General features: G+C 35.2%; 2 protein-coding genes across 3 annotated transcripts; both read left to right on the plus strand.

Moving 5' to 3' along the window:
* Positions 1-14,516: 14,516 nt before the first annotated feature.
* On the plus strand, positions 14,517-16,683 carry LOC113277455 (B3 domain-containing protein Os05g0481400-like). 2 transcript variants are annotated; one of them, XM_026526547.1, is made up of 7 exons: positions 14,518-14,633; positions 14,749-14,858; positions 14,934-15,002; positions 15,089-15,207; positions 15,296-15,431; positions 15,553-15,762; positions 16,248-16,683. In XM_026526547.1, exons 2-7 carry the CDS (start codon positions 14,790-14,792, stop codon positions 16,311-16,313), a joined length of 669 nt encoding a protein of 222 aa, XP_026382332.1. In that variant the 5' UTR covers positions 14,518-14,633; positions 14,749-14,789; the 3' UTR covers positions 16,314-16,683. The 2 variants fall into 2 exon arrangements, with proteins under 2 accessions (XP_026382331.1, XP_026382332.1); XM_026526546.1 differs by having other exon boundaries at positions 14,517-14,858.
* Positions 16,684-17,154: 471 nt separating this feature from the next.
* On the plus strand, positions 17,155-18,860 carry LOC113279103. The gene is made up of 3 exons (XM_026527813.1): positions 17,155-17,564; positions 17,666-18,136; positions 18,413-18,860. The coding sequence occupies exons 1-3, from the start codon at positions 17,155-17,157 to the stop codon at positions 18,858-18,860; spliced, it is 1,329 nt and encodes a 442-aa protein (XP_026383598.1).
* Positions 18,861-19,218: the final 358 nt, after the last annotated feature.

Here is a 19,218-nt window from a genome sequence, read left to right on the forward strand (position 1 = left end):
TTTTTTTTTAATTTATAACCCTTCCGTAGGGTTTTAAAAATAATGTCCAAAGTCCAGAATAAAGTCCAAATAAAAAGTCCAAAATTACAAAAATTATGAAAAATAAAGCCTATTTACAAATTCTAAAATAAATAAATAAAAGCTATATACAAAAAAATAATAATAAAAATAAAATTAAATCCTAAAAAATTATGTCTTTTTTCTCTTTTAGCTTTTAGCTTTTAGCTTTAAGCTTTTTGTTCCCAAGTCCTTAGTATTCCACTTCGAACCTGTAAATCAAAGACACAAAAAGAAACGTAAAAAGGAACAAATAATAATAAATAAATAAAAAAAAAATTAAACCTAAAAACAAATCTATATACAAGTCCGCGTCGGCGGCGCCATTTTGTTGTAGTACTTCGATTGCGATAAATACGGATTCGATGCTCGGACTTGAATAGATTTAAAAACAAAAATATATACAAAATTGTCACAGGATCAAGAGACACTAGGACTCAGGATTCCACCATAATCATTCATATAAGTAATATATTTATTTCCAAAACAATTATAGCTCACATAAAAATAGGGACTCTAATTCTTGCCAAGGTAGATTTTTAGAAGATTAACTGTAAATCGAAAGCATGGCATATCAAAAGTACTAAGACCAAGCATAAACCATCAAAAGAAATGACAATCAATTAAGAAAAAATCATAAAACATTTAATAAAAATGCAAGAAGTCATAAAAGAATTAAATATAATTTTTATATGTGTAAAATATGGCTTCCTCCATCATCCCAGTATTGGGGTTTATCTATTCATATCAATCACACACTCAAAATATTAATTCAAAGTTCAAAGTGTGATTAAAAGAGTCAAAAGTTATAAAATAGTGGTTCTGAGACTCACAAAACACGTCCAACAGAAACGATAGAATATAACTGCAGCTAACTGCGACACTTCGCTGATGCTGTTGACGCTGCTGAAAATAAGTCTGCCCTGGAGAGTCTGTTCTTCGTGTTCTTGAAGCTTTTTAATGGCAGCAGCAGCAGCAGGTGAACATTGCTGTTTTTCCTTCTTCTTCGCTCCTCCTGGCTCTGGATCGACCCCCAAACTCTTCATCCCCCTTCTCTGACATAAAACCAACTATTTATAGGCTTTAAATCCCCTTGAAACTCGATCAAACCCCTTGGAAATCTCCATTATTCTTTACGGGTTGTTTGAAGAATAATCTTCTTCTTGTGTGTTACAGGCTGTTTCTAGCTATTCTCTCGTCTCAAATATCTTCTAGGACTTTTACCCAACTGTTTTGATGTATATCCCACGCAAGATATCCCATAAATCTCTCAAACTAATCTCAAACCCTAAACAGAAACCGTGTGCACTGTCTTGACTTTGTGTGGATTTTCTGACTTATCCAGCCCAATTAGATGGGTCTAATCGCTTCTAACAGGTCCCCTATGTCTTGTAGAGTCCGTGGGTACCAAATTTGCCCATTTAATCGCCTCCTAGGTCGCTCAAATCATTGATCCAAAACTGTTGACGCTGCTGCCTTTTTTCCCGCCAAAATCCAGTTTTGAAACTTTGAAGATGACCCCCCCCCCTATCCAGTTCCGGTGTCCCTTTAGTACATGCCCTGAAATGGGGTGCCCCTTAGTAATTAGGTTACCCCTTATCCAAAGTGAGAGTCCGTATAGTAATTTTCTCCCACGAGCGCAAAAACCACTTTTTAGCCAATTTCGCCGCAAAAGCTTATTTCTCCAAAAACACCTACAAAGACATAAAATAACCAAATAAGTACAAAATAGAGTACTAACAATATAAACAATTGGGACAAATTAGACACATAAATGCGTCTAATTTAGGAGTCATCCAATCATTAAGATTCTATATATATAAGTGAATATATGCATAATATTGAAAGCTCAATCGAGAGACTTTAATATGGCCGTACTATACTTATGCTCGGAAAAGGTTACATGATCATTCGGAGATCATCGTAACAAGAGCTTTCATGTCTAAATTATAAAATAAGAATTTCATATATTCGTCTGAAGCCGAGTCAGAAATATACGAAACTGTAATTATACAATTCTAACCTTCGTAGACAATCCACCATCAACAACAATCATGCCATCAATATTTTGATTTGAATGAATTGAAATGTGATTTTGGTTAACAAAAATAATAAAGTGAAAGTATAATTAAGGAATACAAAATTTAAAACTATGGATGGTTACCTTTCAGGAGAAGGCCAATATAAATTATACTTTTTTTCTGAATCAATATATAGATTATACTTTTTTTTACTAGCCCAAATTTTAAAACGATTTTCTGGGGACCATTCTTTTTTTGAGGGGATCATGATCTTATTTTTGTTAATACATTTAGAAGTAAACTGAAGCCACCCCTTATCCAAATATTATGTTAAAACCAAAATTATCCTTCCTAATTAAGTTTATGTAACGATTAGTTAGTGTAATGATTAGTTGGAGCGTAAGACTAAATCAATAATTTTTTTCTAAATTAAGTTATTGAGAGAAAAGAAGAATGAGAATATAAGAGTTTAGGAAAAACTTTTTTTTTTTTTTGAATCCGAACCTTCAAACTACCCAGGCATACTTCAAATTTAGTTTTTGTTGCTTGAATTGACCAAAATTTTCTGAAAATGAAATTTTTTATAGCTTGATTTGCTAAGTCAAACACCTTCGGCTACAAGATTTGAAGAACGGGTAGCCGAACTTATCTGCAAATGTAGTTCGACTAATTTTGATGAAGGCACCGGTAGCTGAACTTAATTTTAATGGAGTTTTTGCTTTCAGAAAAAAGTTTAATTATGAGAAAGAAATGTCAACTTAACCGAACTCAATATATAGGATTTTAATGGAAAATTAGGATAGGAGGAAAAAAATTATGACGCAACCGAACTCGATATATAGGATTTTAGATAAAAGTTAGGCTAGGATTGTCGTGAGAATTTTTCGCAGTATTGATTTACTCATGATCACACTTTTGTGAAATTGCTGCACTATCCACTCCGTAAGATTTTCTTATGTTGAGTCATACCGATTAGGATTGTCTCTTTGTTCGTAACTGGCATTGAGATTAATCTATGTCGATGTTTAGGATACAAATCCATGTGATTTGTTAATGTATGACAAAATCTGTTTTTTTCATTAAAGCAAGGTCACTCATGTTGTTCTCTTTGGAATGACATCAAATGGGAAGAGTTCTTAAGTGAACTTATGATTAATTGCTATATATTTGTGGGGAGAGTGATGTGGAATTTACAGGAGATGCCTGTATCTTAAATCTCCTATATGAGACATTAAGTATTTTATACTCTGTGATATTTTCTAAATAAAGACAAAAAGGGAGAAAATTAATTAGTATTTCCGCACTACATACATATGGTTTACGAATCATTATGTCAGGGAGAGTGAATCAACATCTATAGGTTTCACTTATTATGTAAGTATTGACTAAGGGGGAGAAACATACAACGTAGTATTACTTCAAAGTTGTGATACAATTGAACTTTGGAGAAGATAATAATATTATGTTTCCATATAACGACGATGGGAAATCTCTTTTCAAAGTTGTTATCGCCACAGATATTCAACAACAATGACGCTTAATTGAACACGTTCAGAATCATTGCAACTTGAAGTAATGAAGAATTCAAGGAGTTGAAGAACCAAGGAAATCAAGCATGGTGGATTCTGGAGTTTTGAAGCTTTAGTTTTTAATCCATATGTATTGATAGTTTTGTCACTAAAATTGACAAAGGGGGAGATTGATTGAGCATTGCTCGGTCGAACTCACAAGTGTTGTTATCTCAAGCTTGTTGTCAAATTCAAAATTATGTCTTGATTTCTAGTCTACATTTAGTCGAAGAAGTGTGTAGTTGAAATTCTGATATCACTGTGTTTTTTACCGTTTGAAGGCGAAAATCAACAAGAGCTCTGGAGAACTTATTCAATAAAGGTAAGTGAAGACTGAACCACCTATTTCTCAAGTTTTCACCTTTCTATCTATGAGACATTGTCGCAAGACTAAATTAGACATTCATGCATAACTGAAATTTTGAGTAAAGTTTACCTTGAATATCATTCTCGAAATATGCTAAACGTAAGAACATTTGTTCATACTTGATGAAATTGGTTAAGAAAAATTTATTGTTTATGACCTAATTATAATTAAAGATTTAATCATTTGAAAATAGCCTGGAACAGTGATATATATCATTGATGTTATTCGGGAATGTTTCAAATCGATTATTAGAGAGATATAGAACTACTGTTAATCTGGATACAAGACAGTATGCATACCAGTTTACATACTGAGAGAACTGTTATAAGTCCAGAGCCGTAGTACATGTCTCAGTACACGTATCGGCGTAGCTATAGTTCGGCAATGAATTTTTGGTACGCATACTCGGTATCCATACCATACAAAGTCTGTGATTTCGTGAACCAGGAAAGGTATGCATACCTAGTATGCAAACCAGAAAGATCAATTGGTTTCAAAACCGGAAAGGTATGCATACCATAAAGATCCGTGAGTTCCTAAACTTGTTTCTCTCTTAAGGGTACATATACCCGGGACACGTACTATGACAAGAATATTCATGAACAGGTACGGTACACTTACTTATCCTGTCGAATATTTTTAGATGCATCTGAATTATTTCTATGAGATAATCGGCATTTCAATAACTCTCTAAGAACACATATAGACATGATTGATCACATTTCTGACTCGAGAAAAGTCTTAAAGTGTTATATGAAAATGGTTAAGTTTATTGTTTAATTAGCTAGTTTCGGCTAACCATTTATGAACCAAGCATTATACACGATTCGATTATGGTTCATCCTAACCTGAGTGTATATTGTGTTACGTTAATCTCAAGTCAAGTTTTTCATCTAACAATGATTATTGATTGCTTGATTCCAAAGTTACCTTGTCTTAAATCCAAAGCAACCTTGATCTTTAAAGTCTATAAAAGGAGAACTTCAAACAACTGGGATCTTTGAATCCCTGACACTATCTTTGTGTGTCCTAGTTGTAAACTAGAGTCGTTGTAGTACCCCAATATTCGACAATTGTTGTCCAAATGGAATATAAGTAATGTTTTGTCCTTTCCTAACACTGAGTCCTAATGGGTTCACTTTACTGAGTTGTGGGAAAAACTTCTCAGTTAAGCATGCTCGGTCGGGAGTAGTCACAGGATGGGTGACCTCTCCGGAAGCTGCTGCTCGATGACCGCAATAGTGCCGTTAAAAAATCCCATACTGCTGGATAACCGCAGTGGGTAAGTTTCCTGCTGGATGACCGCATTACTGTCGTTAAAAAATCCACACTGCTGGATAACCGCAGTGGGTAAGTGGGAATAATATCGGTGTTAATTGGGATACAACTAGGGACTGTTCACTTGTGCTCGGGTGGGAGAGTATGTTGGGATGTTATGCCATATACTGGTCTCCCAAGAGGTAAGGAACGTCAAAATTATACCGAGGCTTTTTCAGCACAATTTGCTCGAGAGTTGGCAGAAAAATCTGCAGTTAAGCGTGCTCGGAAGGGAGTAATCTAGGGATGGGTGACCTCTCGGAAGTTGCTGCTGGATGACCGCAGCGATGCCCGTTAGAAACCCGACGCTGCCGGATAACCATAGTGGCTAAGTGGGGCCAGTATATTTGGAGGGACGGATCATTACAGTCGTCTTCTGCTTTAAACCTTTCTAGGGTTTAACGACTAAAATAATTCACCTGGGGATTCGTGAAGCCAGGTCCAACTATCGTATCTTGATAGTTCGCGTATCCTGATCTTGGTACGATTGTTGAGTCTTGCTCCAACAAAACAAGATAGATAGAAATCACAAAGTTTCTTCGTATGAGACTTTGTGATTCAACAAGTTTATACTTGTGAGCTGAATAATAATCTAGACTGCTCTTTGGGAGTCATAAGACCGGATTTTGAGGTTTGTTAGACTTTGTTTATTGCAATCAATTTTCTACCTCACCTTGATCTTTGATCAGAAAGAAAATCACATATAGGCTTATCTGGGCAGATTGGTTTATAGTCTTCAATTAAGTTGAAGCAACTCTTAGGATGTAAAGGACATCAGCTAAGGGAATAAATTGCGTGGAGTTCTGCTGGGATTCAAGAGGCATAAGGAGCGCAACTGTAATTGAATTGCTGTGACGGTTTAATTCGGTCTCAATTACATTCCAGTCTGAAGTTTTGATAGTAGGCTAGTGTCTATAGCGGCTTAATACAATTTGGTCTTCAAGTTTGGACTATGTCCCGGGGCTTTTCTACATTTGCGGTTTCCTCGTTAACAAAATTTCTGGTGTGTGTGTTTTTTTTTTCCGCATTATATTGTTTATCTTTATAATTGAAATATGACAAGTTGTACGTTGAAATCAATTCAAGTTGATAAGTCCATCGCAATTGTTGGATACGACTTGATTGATTCTTGGATATTGATCTTTGGAATTGTCCAAGAACTCTCACGAATAATCAGGTTCACGGACTTGTCTCTGTAACATTCTGATTGTGAGAAAGAGACATAAAGTTTGAATATTATTCCTTGATTGAGATTCATTAAGTTGAACTCTCAGAATTGCATTTAGGTTTAGTCCATACAGGTTTCCTAAGAAAAAGTTGGTGGGTGTATTTTGGTACCCCATGTTTTTAATTGGTATCAGAATAGTCAAAAGAGGTGGACCAGCCACGGCTCCGGCGACATGGACAGCCGGCCGGTGGTCCCCAGTCACACGAGTTTTTTATTTTAATTATTATTAATTTATCTATTTTCTCTCTCTTCCTTTGATGAGTTTGCCATATCCTCATTCGTCCATGTCTTTAGGTGTTCGTTTGAGCATTATCCTAAATATACCCGCACCATTTTCTCGGGGCTAACTCAGTGGTGACCCGTATGCCTAGAAGGTGAATATTCGTTACTAATCCATGGAATTCAACTGGAAAAGCCGTGAATTGAATTAATAAAATATTATGGTGAAAATAGAATATCTTCTAGAAATTCAGTTGATGAATAGAGCTCTAGAGTTAATTAATATGTCGCTCTATACTAGCAGGCAATCTGTCTAGGAGCATTAAATTGATTTGAAAATCGGGGTATGAGTTGGTAGGAGCATTGTACTCGTTCTGCATGGTCAAGGAATACTTGGAGGGAAATTGTGACCAACACAAGTCACATCCTGAAGACGTTATCGCTCTATACTAGTGGTCAACTCATTTAGGAGTCGTCCAATCATTAAGATTCTATATATATAAGTGAATATATGCATAATATTGAAAGCTCAATCGAGAGACTTTAATATGGTCGTACTATACTTATGCTCGGAAAAGGTTACATGATCATTCGGAGATCATCGTAACAAGAACTTTCATGTCTAAATTATAAAATAAGAATTTCATATATTCGTCTGAAGCCGGTTCAGAAATATACGAAACTGTAATTGTACAATTCTAACCTTCGTAGATAATCCACCATCAACAACAATCATGCCATCAATATTTTGATTTGAATGAATTGAAATGTGATTTTGGTTAACAAAAATAATAAAGTGAAAGTATAATCAAGGAATACAAAATTTAAAACTATGGATGGGTACGTTTTAGGAGAAGGCCAATATAAATTATACTTTTTTTCTGAATCAATATATAGATTATACTTTTTTTTTACCACCCCAAATTTTAAAACGATTTTCTGGGGACCATTTTTTTTTGAGGGGATCATGATCTTATTTTTGTTAATACATTTAGAAGTAAACTGAAGCCACCCCTTATCCAAATATTATGTTAAAACCAAAATTATCCTTCCTAATTAAGTTTGTCTAACGATTAGTTAGTGTAATGATTAGTTGGAGCATAAGATTAAATCAATAATTTTTTTTCTAAATTAAGTTATTGAGAGAAAAGAAGAATGAGAATATAAGAGTTTAGGAAAAACTTTTTTTTTTTTTGAATCTGAACCTTCAAACTACCCAGGCATACTTCAAATTTAGTTTATTGTTGCTTGAATTGACCAAAATTTTCTGAAAATGAAATTTTTTATAGCTTGATTTGCTAAGTCAAACACCTTCGGCTACAAGATTTGAAGAACGGGTAGCTGAACTTATTTGCAAATGTAGTTCGACTAATTTTGATGAAGGCACCGGTAGCCGAACTTAGTTTTAATGGAGTTTTTGCTTTCAGAAAAAAGTTTAATTAGGAGAAAGAAATGTCAACTTAACCGAACTCAATATATAGGATTTTAAAGGAAAATTAGGATAGGAGGAAAAAAATTATGACGCAACCGAACTCGATATATAGGATTTTAGATAAAAGTTAGGCTAGGATTGTCGTGAGAATTTTTCGCAGTATTGATTTACTCATGATCACACTTTTGTGAAATTGCTGCACTATCCACTCCGTAAGATTTTCTTATGTTGAGTCATACCGATTAGGATTGTCTATTTGTTCGTAACTGGTATTGAGATTAATCTATGTCGATGTTTAGGAAACAAATCCATGTGATTTGTTAATGTATGACAAAATCCGTTTTTTCATTAAAGCAAGGTCACTCAGTGAACTTATGATTAATTGCTATATATTTGTTCTCTTTGGAATGACATCAAATGGGAAGAGTTCTTCAGTGAACTTATGATTAATTGCTATATATTTGTGGGGGAGTGATGTGGAATTTACAGGAGATGCCTGTATCTTAAATCTCCTAGATGAGACATTAAGTATTTTATACTCTGTGATATTTTCTAAATAAAGACAAAAAGGGAGAAAATTAATTAGTATTTCCGCACTACATACATATGGTTTACGAATCATTATGTCAGGGAGAGTGAATCAACATCTATAGGTTTCACTTATTATGTATGTATTGATTAAGGGGGAGAAACATACAACGTAGTATTACTTCAAAGTTGTGATACAATTGAACTTTGGAGAAGATAATAATATTATGTTTCCATATAACGACGATGGGAAATCTCTTTTCAAAGTTGTTATCGCCACGGATATTCAACAACAATGACGCTTAATTGAACACGTTTAGAATCATTGCAACTTGAAGTAATGAAGAATTCAAGGAGTTGAAGAACCAAGGAAATCAAGCATGGTGGATTCTGGAGTTTTGAAGCTTTAGTTTTTAATCCATATGTATTGATAGTTTTGTCACTAAAATTGACAAAGGGGGAGATTGGTAGAGCATTGCTCGGTCGAACTCACAAGTGTTGCTATCTCAAGCTTGTTGTCAAATTTAGTTGTCAAAATTATGTCTTGATTTCTAGTCTACATTTAGTCGAAGAAGTGTGTAGTTGAAATTCTGATATCACTGTGTTTTTTACCGTTTGAAGGCGAAAATCAACAAGAGCTCTGGAGAACTTCTTCAATAAAGGTAAGTGAAGACTGAACCACCTATTTCTCAAGTTTTCACCTTTCTATCTATGAGACATTGTCGCAAGACTAAATTAGACATTCATGCATAACTGAAATTTTGAGTAAAGTTTACCTTGAATATCATTCTCGAAATATGCTAAACGTAAGAACATTTGTTCATACTTGATGAAATTGGTTAAGAAAAATTTATTGTTTATGACCTAATTATAATTAAAGATTTAATCATTTGAAAATAGCCTGGAACAGTGATATATATCATTGATGTTATTCGGGAATGTTTCAAATCGATTATTAGAGAGATATAGAACTACTGTTAATCTGGATACAAGACAGTATGCATACCAGTTTACATACTGAGAGAACTGTTATAAGTCCAGAGCCGTAGTACATGTCTCAGTACATGTATCGGCGTAGCTATAGTTCGGCAATGAATTTTTGGTACGCATACTCGGTATCCATACTATACAAAGTTTGTGATTTCGTGAACCAGGAAAGGTATGCATACCTAGTATGCAAACCAGAAAGATCAATTGGTTTCAAAACCGAAAAGGTACGCATACCATAAAGATCCGTGAGTTCCTGAACTTGTTTCTCTCTTAAGGGTACATATACCCGGGACACGTACTATGACAAGAATATTCATGAACAGGTACGGTACACGTACTTATCCTGTCGAATATTTTTAGATGCATCTGAATTATTTCTATGAGATAATCGGCATTTCAATAACTCTCTAAGAACACATATAGACATGATTGATCACATTTCTGACTCGAGAAAAGTCTTAAAGTGTTATATGAAAATGGTTAAGTTTATTGTTTAATTAGCTAGTTTCGGCTAACCATTTATGAACCAAGCATTATACACGATTCGATTATGGTTCATCCTAACCTGAGTGTATATTGTGTTACGTTAATCTCAAGTCAAGTTTTTCATCTAACAATGATTATTGATTGCTTGATTCCAAAGTTACCTTGTCTTAAATCCAAATCAACCTTGATCTTTAAAGTTTATAAAAGGAGAACTTCAAACAACTGGGATCTTTGAATCCCTGACACTATCTTTGTGTATCCTAGTTGTAAACTAGAGTCGTTGTAGTACCCCAATATTCGACAATTGTTGGCCAAATGGAATATAAGTAATGTTTTGTCCTTTCCTAACACTGAGTCCTAATGGGTTAACTTTACTGAGTTGTGGGAAAAACTTCTCAGTTAAGCATGCTCGGTCGGGAGTAATCACAGGATGGGTGACCTCTCCGGAAGCTGTTGCTGGATGACCGCAGTAGTGCCGTTAAAAAATCCCATACTGCTGGATAACCGCAGTGGGTAAGTTTCCTGCTGGATGACCGCATTACTGTCATTAAAAAATCCACACTGTTGGATAACCGCAGTGGGTAAGTGGGAATAATATCGGTGTTAATTGGGATACAACTAGGGACTGTTCACTTGTGCTCGGGTGGGAGAGTATGTTGGGATGTTATGCCATATACTGGTCTCACAAGAGGTAAGGAACGTCAATATTACACCGAGGCCTTTTCAGCACAATTGGTTCGAGAGTTGGCAGAAAAATCTGCAGTTAAGCGTGCTCGGACGGGAGTAATCTAGGGATGGGTGACCTCTCGGAAGTTGCTGCTGGATGACCGCAGCGATGCCCGTTAGAAACCCCACACTGCCGGATAACCATAGTGGCTAAGTGGGGCCAGTATCTTTGGAGGGACGGATCATTACAGTCGTCTTCTGCTTTAAACCCTTCTAGGGTTTAACGACTAAAAGAATTCACCTGGGGATTCGTGAAGCTAGGTCCAACTATCGTATCTTGATAGTTCGCGTATCCTGATCTTGTTACGATTGTTGAGTCTTGCTCCAACAAAAAAAGATAGATAGAAATCACAAAGTTTATTCGTATGAGACTTTGTGATTCCACAAGTTTATACTTGTGAGCTGAATAATAATCTAGACTGCTCTTTGGGAGTCATAAGACCGGATTTTGAGGTTTGCTAGACTTTGTTTATTGCAATCAATTTTCTACCTCACCTTGATCTTTGATCAGAAAGAAAATCACATATAGGCTTATCTGGGCAGATTGGTTTAAAGTCTTCAATTAAGTTGAAGCAACTCTTAGGCTGTAAAGGACATCAGCTTAGGGAATAAATTGCGTGGAGTTCTGCTGGGATTTAAGAGGCATAAGGAGCGCAACTGTAATTGAATTTTGTGACGGTTTAATTCGGTCTCAATTACATTCCAGTCTGAAGTTTTGATAGTAGGCTAGTGTGTATAGCGGCTTAATACAGTTTGGTCTTCAAGTTTGGACTAGGTCCCGGGGCTTTTCTACATTTGCGGTTTCCTCATTAACAAAATTTCTGGTGTGTGTGTTATTTTTTTTTCCGCATTATATTGTTTATCTTTATAATTGAAATATCACAAGTTGTACGTTGAAATCAATTCAAGTTGATAAGTCCATCGCAATTGTTGGATACGACTTGATTGATTCTTGGATATTGATCTTTGGAATCGTCCAAGGACTCTCACGAATAATCAGGTTCACGGACTTGTCTCTGTAACATTCTGATTGTGAGAAAGAGACATAAAGTTTGAATATTATTCCTTGATTGAGATTCATTAAGTTGAACTCTCAGAATTGTATTTAGGTTTAGTCCATACAGGTTTCCTAAGAAAAAGTTGGTGGGTGTATTTTGGTACCCCACGTTTTCAATTGGTATCAGAATAGGCAATAGAGGGGGACCAGCCACGGCTCTGGCGACATGGACAGCCGGCCGGTGGGCCCCGGTCGCACGAGTTTTTTTTTTTAATTATTATTAATTTATGTATTTTCTCTCTCTTCCTTTAATGAGTTTGCCATATCCTCATTCGTCCATGTCTTTAGGTGTTCGTTTGAGCATTATCCTAAATATACCCGCACCATTTTCTCGGGGCTAACTCAGTGGTGACCCGTATGCCCAAAAGGTGAATATTCGTTACTAATCCATGGAATTCAACTGGAAAAGCCGTGAATTGAAGTAATAAAATATTATGGTGAAAATAGAATATCTTCTAGAAATTCAGTTGATGAATAGAGCTCTAGAGTTAATTAATATGTCGCTCTATACTAGCAGGCAATCTGTCTAGGAGCATTAAATTGATTTGAAAATCAGGGTATGAGTTGGTAGGAGCATTGTACTCGTTCTGCATGGTCAAGGAATACTTGGAGGGAAATTGTGACCAACACCAGTCACATCCTGAAGACGTTATCGCTCTATACTAAGAGTCAACTCATCTATGAGTCGTCCAATCATTAAGATTCTATACATAAGTGAATATATGCATATTATTGGAAGCTCAATCGAGATACTTTAATATGGTCGTACTATACTTATGCTCGGAAAAGGTTACATGATCATTCGGAGATCATCGTAACAAGAGCTTTCATGTCTAAATTATAAAATAAGAATTTCATATATTCGTCTGAAGCCGGGTCAGAAATATACGAAATTGTAATTGTACAATTCTAACCTTCGTAGATAATCCACCATCAACAACAATCATGCCATCAATATTTTGATTCGAATGAATTGAAATTTGATTTTGGTTAACAAAAATAATAAAATAAAAGTATAATTAAGGAATACAAAATTTAAAATTATGGACGGGTACCTTTCAGAAGAAGCCCAATATAGATTATACTTCTTTTTTTACTAGCCCAAATTTTAGAACGATTTTTTGGGGACCTTCCTTTTTTGAGGGGACCATGATCTTATTTTTGGTAATGCATTTAGAAGTAAACTGGAGCAACCCCTTATCCAAATACTTATGTTAAAAGCAAAATTACCCTTTCTAATTAAGTTTGCGTAACGATTAGTTGGAGTGTAAGATTAAATCAATATATTTTTTTAAATTAAGTTATTGCGAGAGAAGAAGGAGAATATAAGAGTTTTGGAAAAACTCTTTTTTTTTTTGAATCCGAACCTTCACACTACCCAGGCATACTTCAAATTTAGTTTTTTGTTGCTTGAATTGGCCAAAAATTTTTGAAAATGAAAATTTTTATACCTTGATTTGCGCTAAGTCAAACACGTTCGGCTACGAGATCTGAAGAACAGGTAGCCGAACTTATCTGCAAATGTAGTTCGACTTATTTTTATGAAGGCACTGGTAGCCGAACTTAGTTTTAATGGAGTTTTTGCTTTCAGAAAAAAGTTCAATTAGGAGAAAGAAATTGCAACGTAACCGAACTCAATATATAGGATTTTAAATGAAAATTGTGTTAGGAGAAAAATTACGACGTAACCGAACTCAATATATAGAATTTCAGAGAAAAGTTAGGCTAGAAGAAAAAAATTACGACGTGACTGAACTCAATATATAAGATTTCAAAGAAAAGTTCGGCTATGAAATCAGAAAGTTCGCTAGGAAATAAAAAAAGTTCGGCTAGAAAATTAAAAGTTCCGCTAGGTTTTTTTTTTTGCGGAACAGCCGAACTGTTCTTCATTTCCATCAGGTTCGGCTAGTTCGACAAAGTATTTTCACATAATTTCTAGCCAAACTTCTCTCTGCAACTTCAATTTTTATGATTACTCCCTCAATTTATCAGTCACAAATATACTAAAAAGATACGGGTTAGTCGGAAAGTACCTCTAATATAAAAATTTCTAAAATCAGGATTTAAAACGGTTATGAAAATGGAAAAGAAAATAAGAGAATAAAAGATGAGTTTAAAATAAAATTTGCTTGATAACTTTTTTTGTGTTTTTGTGTTTATTAATTAGAGCTGTAATAGGTAAATAGGTTTAGAAGAGAGGTTATAAGGTTATAATTTGAACAAAGATAAAGGATAAGTTAGTCATTTCCTAATTTTAGGACATCCCTTCTAAATATAGGGAAGGTGACCTAAGTGCATCATGATCCCCAAAAATCATGGTCCGAGAAAAAAATCGTTCAAATTTTATGTACTATCTTTAACCTTAAGCCCGGGTACAAAACTGGTCAAGCCCACCCACTTACAACATTTCTAGTTCCGCATGCAAAGAGAGTTTTTTACGGCTTTTAAAAACTTAACGGTACAGAATTTTTAAAACCCCGAAACAAACAAACCCTTAGATCGGCATTACCAATAAAATTCTCTTCACTCTTCTACGGTCAATAAAATGAGCTCCAATAAAATTATCTTCCCTCTTCTACAGTCGACAAGTTGGCTCCAAAGAGACTCCAGTGGATTCAATTTTCAAACCAAAACACGGTAAAAAATCCGCCAAAATTTGAAATGGTATCACAGAGATATTGAATCTTAGACCCGCAATACCAATCAAAATCATTTATTCAGGTTCATTTTTTTTTTTTTTTTCATACCCTAGAAATACAAGAAAAATCCCCAAATCAGGACACATTGATTCTCATGGCTCAAGGTAACTCCTATGAAGAAGCACGGAAACAACGATTAGAAGATAATAAGAGAAGATTTCGGGTCTGTTTTATTACATCCCTCAAACCCTAACTCCTCTTTTTGATTAATTTCTTACATTTTGTTTATATTTTCAAGGAATTGGGTGTTTTAAAGATGGCCAACAGTCTATCAAATGTCATCAGAAAGAAAAACAAGACTCCAGTGGTAAGTTTTCGACTACTTAATATGATCAGTTTTGTTTGATTCTTTTGCTTAGTTTGATATGTATCTACTCCATTGTAATGATGTAGAAAAATCAAGTGAAATCAAAGACAATTCCTATAAACCCTGATTTTGTGAGACGCTCCTCACGACCTCGGAAGCAAGTTACTTACACCGAAAGTCTTGGGGTCAAAAATTGCAAAACAAGGTATAATTTCTAGCTAAAGCAAACTCTATTTGATCTGTGTAGGCATATACTACCACTTTGAATAGTCGTAATGGTCGTGAACGTACAGCTACATAGCAACAAGAGTTGTGACTTATGCGGAACGATCCGATGCACTGAACCGTGCCATGAGCTTTCAAAGTGGTTTACTGTCTGGAAATCCATCTTTTGTTAAATCAGTGTTGCATTCACACGTATCTGTGCTGGTAAGCTAGAACAAAACTAACATTTATATGATGTTCTCTAAATTTCCGTTTTTTTTTCATTCATATTCAATGATATTGCAAATTGTTTTATACTTCCTTCTACCCATGTTTTTTTTAAAAGTTTGTACCAGTGGAAATTCGCAACAATCACCTTCCCAGGGAAGCAGAAGTACGGATTGTGTTAGAAGATGAAGACGGTTCAGCGTATGAAGCAAAATACAATGGAGTATATGGACTACTCACTACTGGATGGAAAACATTTTTCATGGATCATAAATTGGATAATGGAGATGCCCTGGTAATTGAGATTATTGAGCCAACAAGAGTTAAGGTAAGATCACTATTACCAACCACACTATTTTCACTTGTACGTTTAATTCTTTTTTATAAATGCATCGTTTAATCTTCACATGTCCTATACATCTTTCCGGAAATGTAAAGATGGACTTGGTTCCAAGTTCATGGGAGCTTTTTGCTTCACTAGAGTTTAGTCACAAGATATACGATTTATAGTTCTTTCCAAAGTTCCCACTGCCTGCCCCTTGAAGACAGTTTTAAAGTAAGAAGAAGCGAAGGATGAATATGATTGTTGATATTAAATGTTAGCGCTTAGTTAATTGTACGATGTTATGTTGGACACAGTTTCCTCAATAACAATCTTTTGTTTCTCATAATAATGTAGACATGTGTATGGCCAGAAGCCTAACTTATATTCAGCAACCATGTTTATGTTAAATTTTGCAAGTCTTTTAGGTGACGTCTAACTTACATTCCAGCATATATAGGAACTTTTTAATGATAATCAAACCTGTACAGGTACATATATTTAAAGTGCCCAACGACGTCGGTGAAGTGAAAGTCGATGAGCTAAAAGAACACTAAAGAAAGTAACTCTATCAAGACAGTGGATGTGAACAAATTACCAAGACTACAAGGAGACGAAGTCCATAACCCAAATAAAGTTGAACACTGTGATACAAGAATCACAATGCTGAAGAATTAACACTAGATCCTTGCTCAATCCAGAGCTGAATTTTTTGCGGATGAACTAACAAAATCTAAACTGATTGGAAAAAAAATCTTTTCGTAGAAGGTAAACTTTAACTATTGAAGTGTTGACAACAAGATCCTTTTGATTATAAAAAACAGTTCTACTATGTATATGATAATTGATTGAGCTAGAAAAATTCCTTCTACTTGCTAAATGCTAAAATTGTATGCAGTGTTTTTAATGGTGCCCTTATCTTAACAAGAGTCTGTCTTTACATTTCTGTTAGTGTCAGTTACACATGTGTGAGTCTTATTCTTATCTGACAGTTGTTCTCTCTACACGGTTATGGTTCAGATTCTATTCGTGTGTAGTGTTTTGAAAAACGTTTTGAAGCGCGCTTTTTAGGGCTTCACTATAAACACGCTCCAATACGTCCACATTAATACTATGTATATTTTCTAGAGAAAAAAAGGAATATTCTGGAGAAATGACAGATTTTAATCCCGAAAACAAGTCCGAACGTTTCCTTCTTAGGTTTTCTGGAGAAAAAACAGGGATTTAAATCCCAAAACAAGTCCCAACATTTCCTTCTTAGGTTTTAGTATAAAAACCCTACAAACTACTTAACTCTCAACAAGCCAACTATTTAGAGACTCCAAAACTCCAAACGTTTCATCTACTAAACTACAGCTTCTTCTTCTTCATTTTCATCTTTTATTCTTCTGATCTGCAATGGCTAGCCAGCCTGCAACTAAGAAATCCAGAAAGAAAGATCCAGCTTGGAAATATGGTACTGAAGTTCAAGGTCCACTTATTAGAGGAAGACATGTTTCATACGCGACATGCAAGTTCTGTGATAAGAGAGTACCAGGAGGAATTAGTAGGTTCAAAAGTCACATAGGACAGACACATAAGGAAGTTTCTGCATGTCCTAATGTACCTCCAGAAGTTACACAAGAAATATTAACTCAACTGCTTCATGATGAAGGATCAAAAGCAATAGAACAACAAAACTTTCAATATTTGGTTAATGGAGGATCGCATTATCATGCTCAAACAGAGTCTACATATAATCATATGGTAGGATCTGAACCAACTCCTACTGCTACTAGTGATCGTGGAATAAGAGGTCCCATGGATAGGTTCATACACCAAAGAATGACATAGAACATCGAAAGAAGGTTTGTCTCGATATTGGTAGTTTCTTTTTTGAGAATAGTTTATCTTTTAATGTGGAAAATAGTCCTTATTTTGTCAATATGGTTAGATCGGTAGGAGAATATGGTCGTGGGTTAAAACCACCTTCTATGTACGAGTTGAATTCTTGGGTTCTTAAAGAAGAGGTCAAATTAACAAACGATATGGTCGACAATGCCAAGAGAACATGGGCAGAAAATGGAGTCACCATAATGTCTGATGGTTGGACAGACATTAGAAAGAGACAATTGATCAATTTTCTTGTCAATACCCCGGATGAAACTGTTTTTTTGAAGACAATTGATGCATCAAAGCATGTCAAAGATGCGGGAAGGTTATTTCAGATGCTTAATGAGATAGTTGAAGAGGTAGGAGAGGAACATGTGGTGCAAGTTGTTACAGAAAATGTTGTTGCATACAAGGCTGCTGGAGATTTGCTAATGCAAAAATGGAGGAGATTATATTGGACACCATGTGCTGAATATTGCATTGATCTAATTCTTGAGAAGCTATTTGAGTTTCCACATATGAGAAATGCTTATTTAAAGGCTAAAAGAGTAGCTAACTATATATACTCACATGGCTAAAAGAGTATATAACTATATATACTCACATGGTTATGTACTTGCCATGATGAGGAGCTTTACAAAGCGAGAGTTAATCCGTTCTGGTGACACCCGATTTGCTACGACAAACCTCACTCTGTAAAGCTGGCTAGAAAGTAAAGCATCCTTGGAATAGATGTCCACTTCTAATAAGTGGAAAAGTTGTAGTTGGGCAAACATATTTGCAGGGAAGGCAGTGAAAAAGATTATAATGAGGGATGCGAACTTCTGTCCTGGATTGGTATATTCATTAAAGGCTACAAAACTCTAGTTGGTATCTTACGACTTGTAGATTCAGAAGCAACTCCAGCGATGAGATTTATATACGGTGCAATGGACAAGGCCAAAGAAGAGATAGCAAGAAACTTCGGCAATGAAGAACCGAAGTATAAGGATATTTGGGAAATCATCGATGAAAATTGGGATTTCCAAATGCATAAAGACCTCCATGATGCGGGCTACTTTCTGAATCCACAATTTCAGTACGAAGAAAATGTTTCAAATCATCCTGAAATAAAAAGTAGCATTGACAACTGTATGGAAAAACTATTGCCTAGAGAAGATGTAGTTGAAGCTCACATGGATCTTGACAAGTATTTGAATAAGGAAGGACACTTTGGACGTCTTGAGGCATAGACAACCAGGAAGTTGAAAACCCCTGGTGAGTATTCTAATTAGTTAGTATAAATTAAGTTGATTAGCAAGTTTGTGTCATTTTTATAGATTTTTACTTCAATTTTTAAATTATTAAATTGAATTTTCGTAGCGCGTTGGTGGCAATATTTCGGGATGGGAATATCCATCTTGCAAAGGTTTGCAGTTAGAATTTTGAGCCTGACTTGCTCTGCATCGGGGTGAACAAAATTGGTTAACATTCAATCAAGTTCACACAAAAAGGAGGAATAGGTTGCACACAGCAAAGTTAAATGCTTTAGTGTACATCATGTACAAAAAGAGGTTGAGGCTGAAATGTTTACAAAAGAGGGTTAAGCTG

The sequence above is a fragment of the Papaver somniferum genome, chromosome 5 (assembly GCF_003573695.1).
Source record: "Papaver somniferum cultivar HN1 chromosome 5, ASM357369v1, whole genome shotgun sequence".
In the NCBI taxonomy this organism is placed as follows: Eukaryota; Viridiplantae; Streptophyta; class Magnoliopsida; order Ranunculales; family Papaveraceae; genus Papaver; species Papaver somniferum.

What these genes read in the sequence shown, in the direction of transcription:
- LOC113277455 (XM_026526546.1), top strand. Translation starts at nt 14,790, where the DNA reads ATGGCTCAAGGTAACTCCTATGAAGAAGCACGGAAACAACGATTAGAA. An exon ending in ATAATAAGAGAAGATTTCGG is followed by an intron (nt 14,859 to 14,933) that starts GTCTGTTTTATT and finishes TATATTTTCAAG; the next exon opens with GAATTGGGTGTTTTAAAGAT. An exon ending in ATTCACACGTATCTGTGCTG is followed by an intron (nt 15,432 to 15,552) that starts GTAAGCTAGAAC and finishes TTTTTTTAAAAG; the next exon opens with TTTGTACCAGTGGAAATTCG.
- LOC113279103 (XM_026527813.1), top strand. Translation starts at nt 17,155, where the DNA reads ATGGCTAGCCAGCCTGCAACTAAGAAATCCAGAAAGAAAGATCCAGCT. An exon ending in ATAAGAGGTCCCATGGATAG is followed by an intron (nt 17,565 to 17,665) that starts GTTCATACACCA and finishes TGTGGAAAATAG; the next exon opens with TCCTTATTTTGTCAATATGG. An exon ending in ATTCTTGAGAAGCTATTTGA is followed by an intron (nt 18,137 to 18,412) that starts GTTTCCACATAT and finishes ACATATTTGCAG; the next exon opens with GGAAGGCAGTGAAAAAGATT.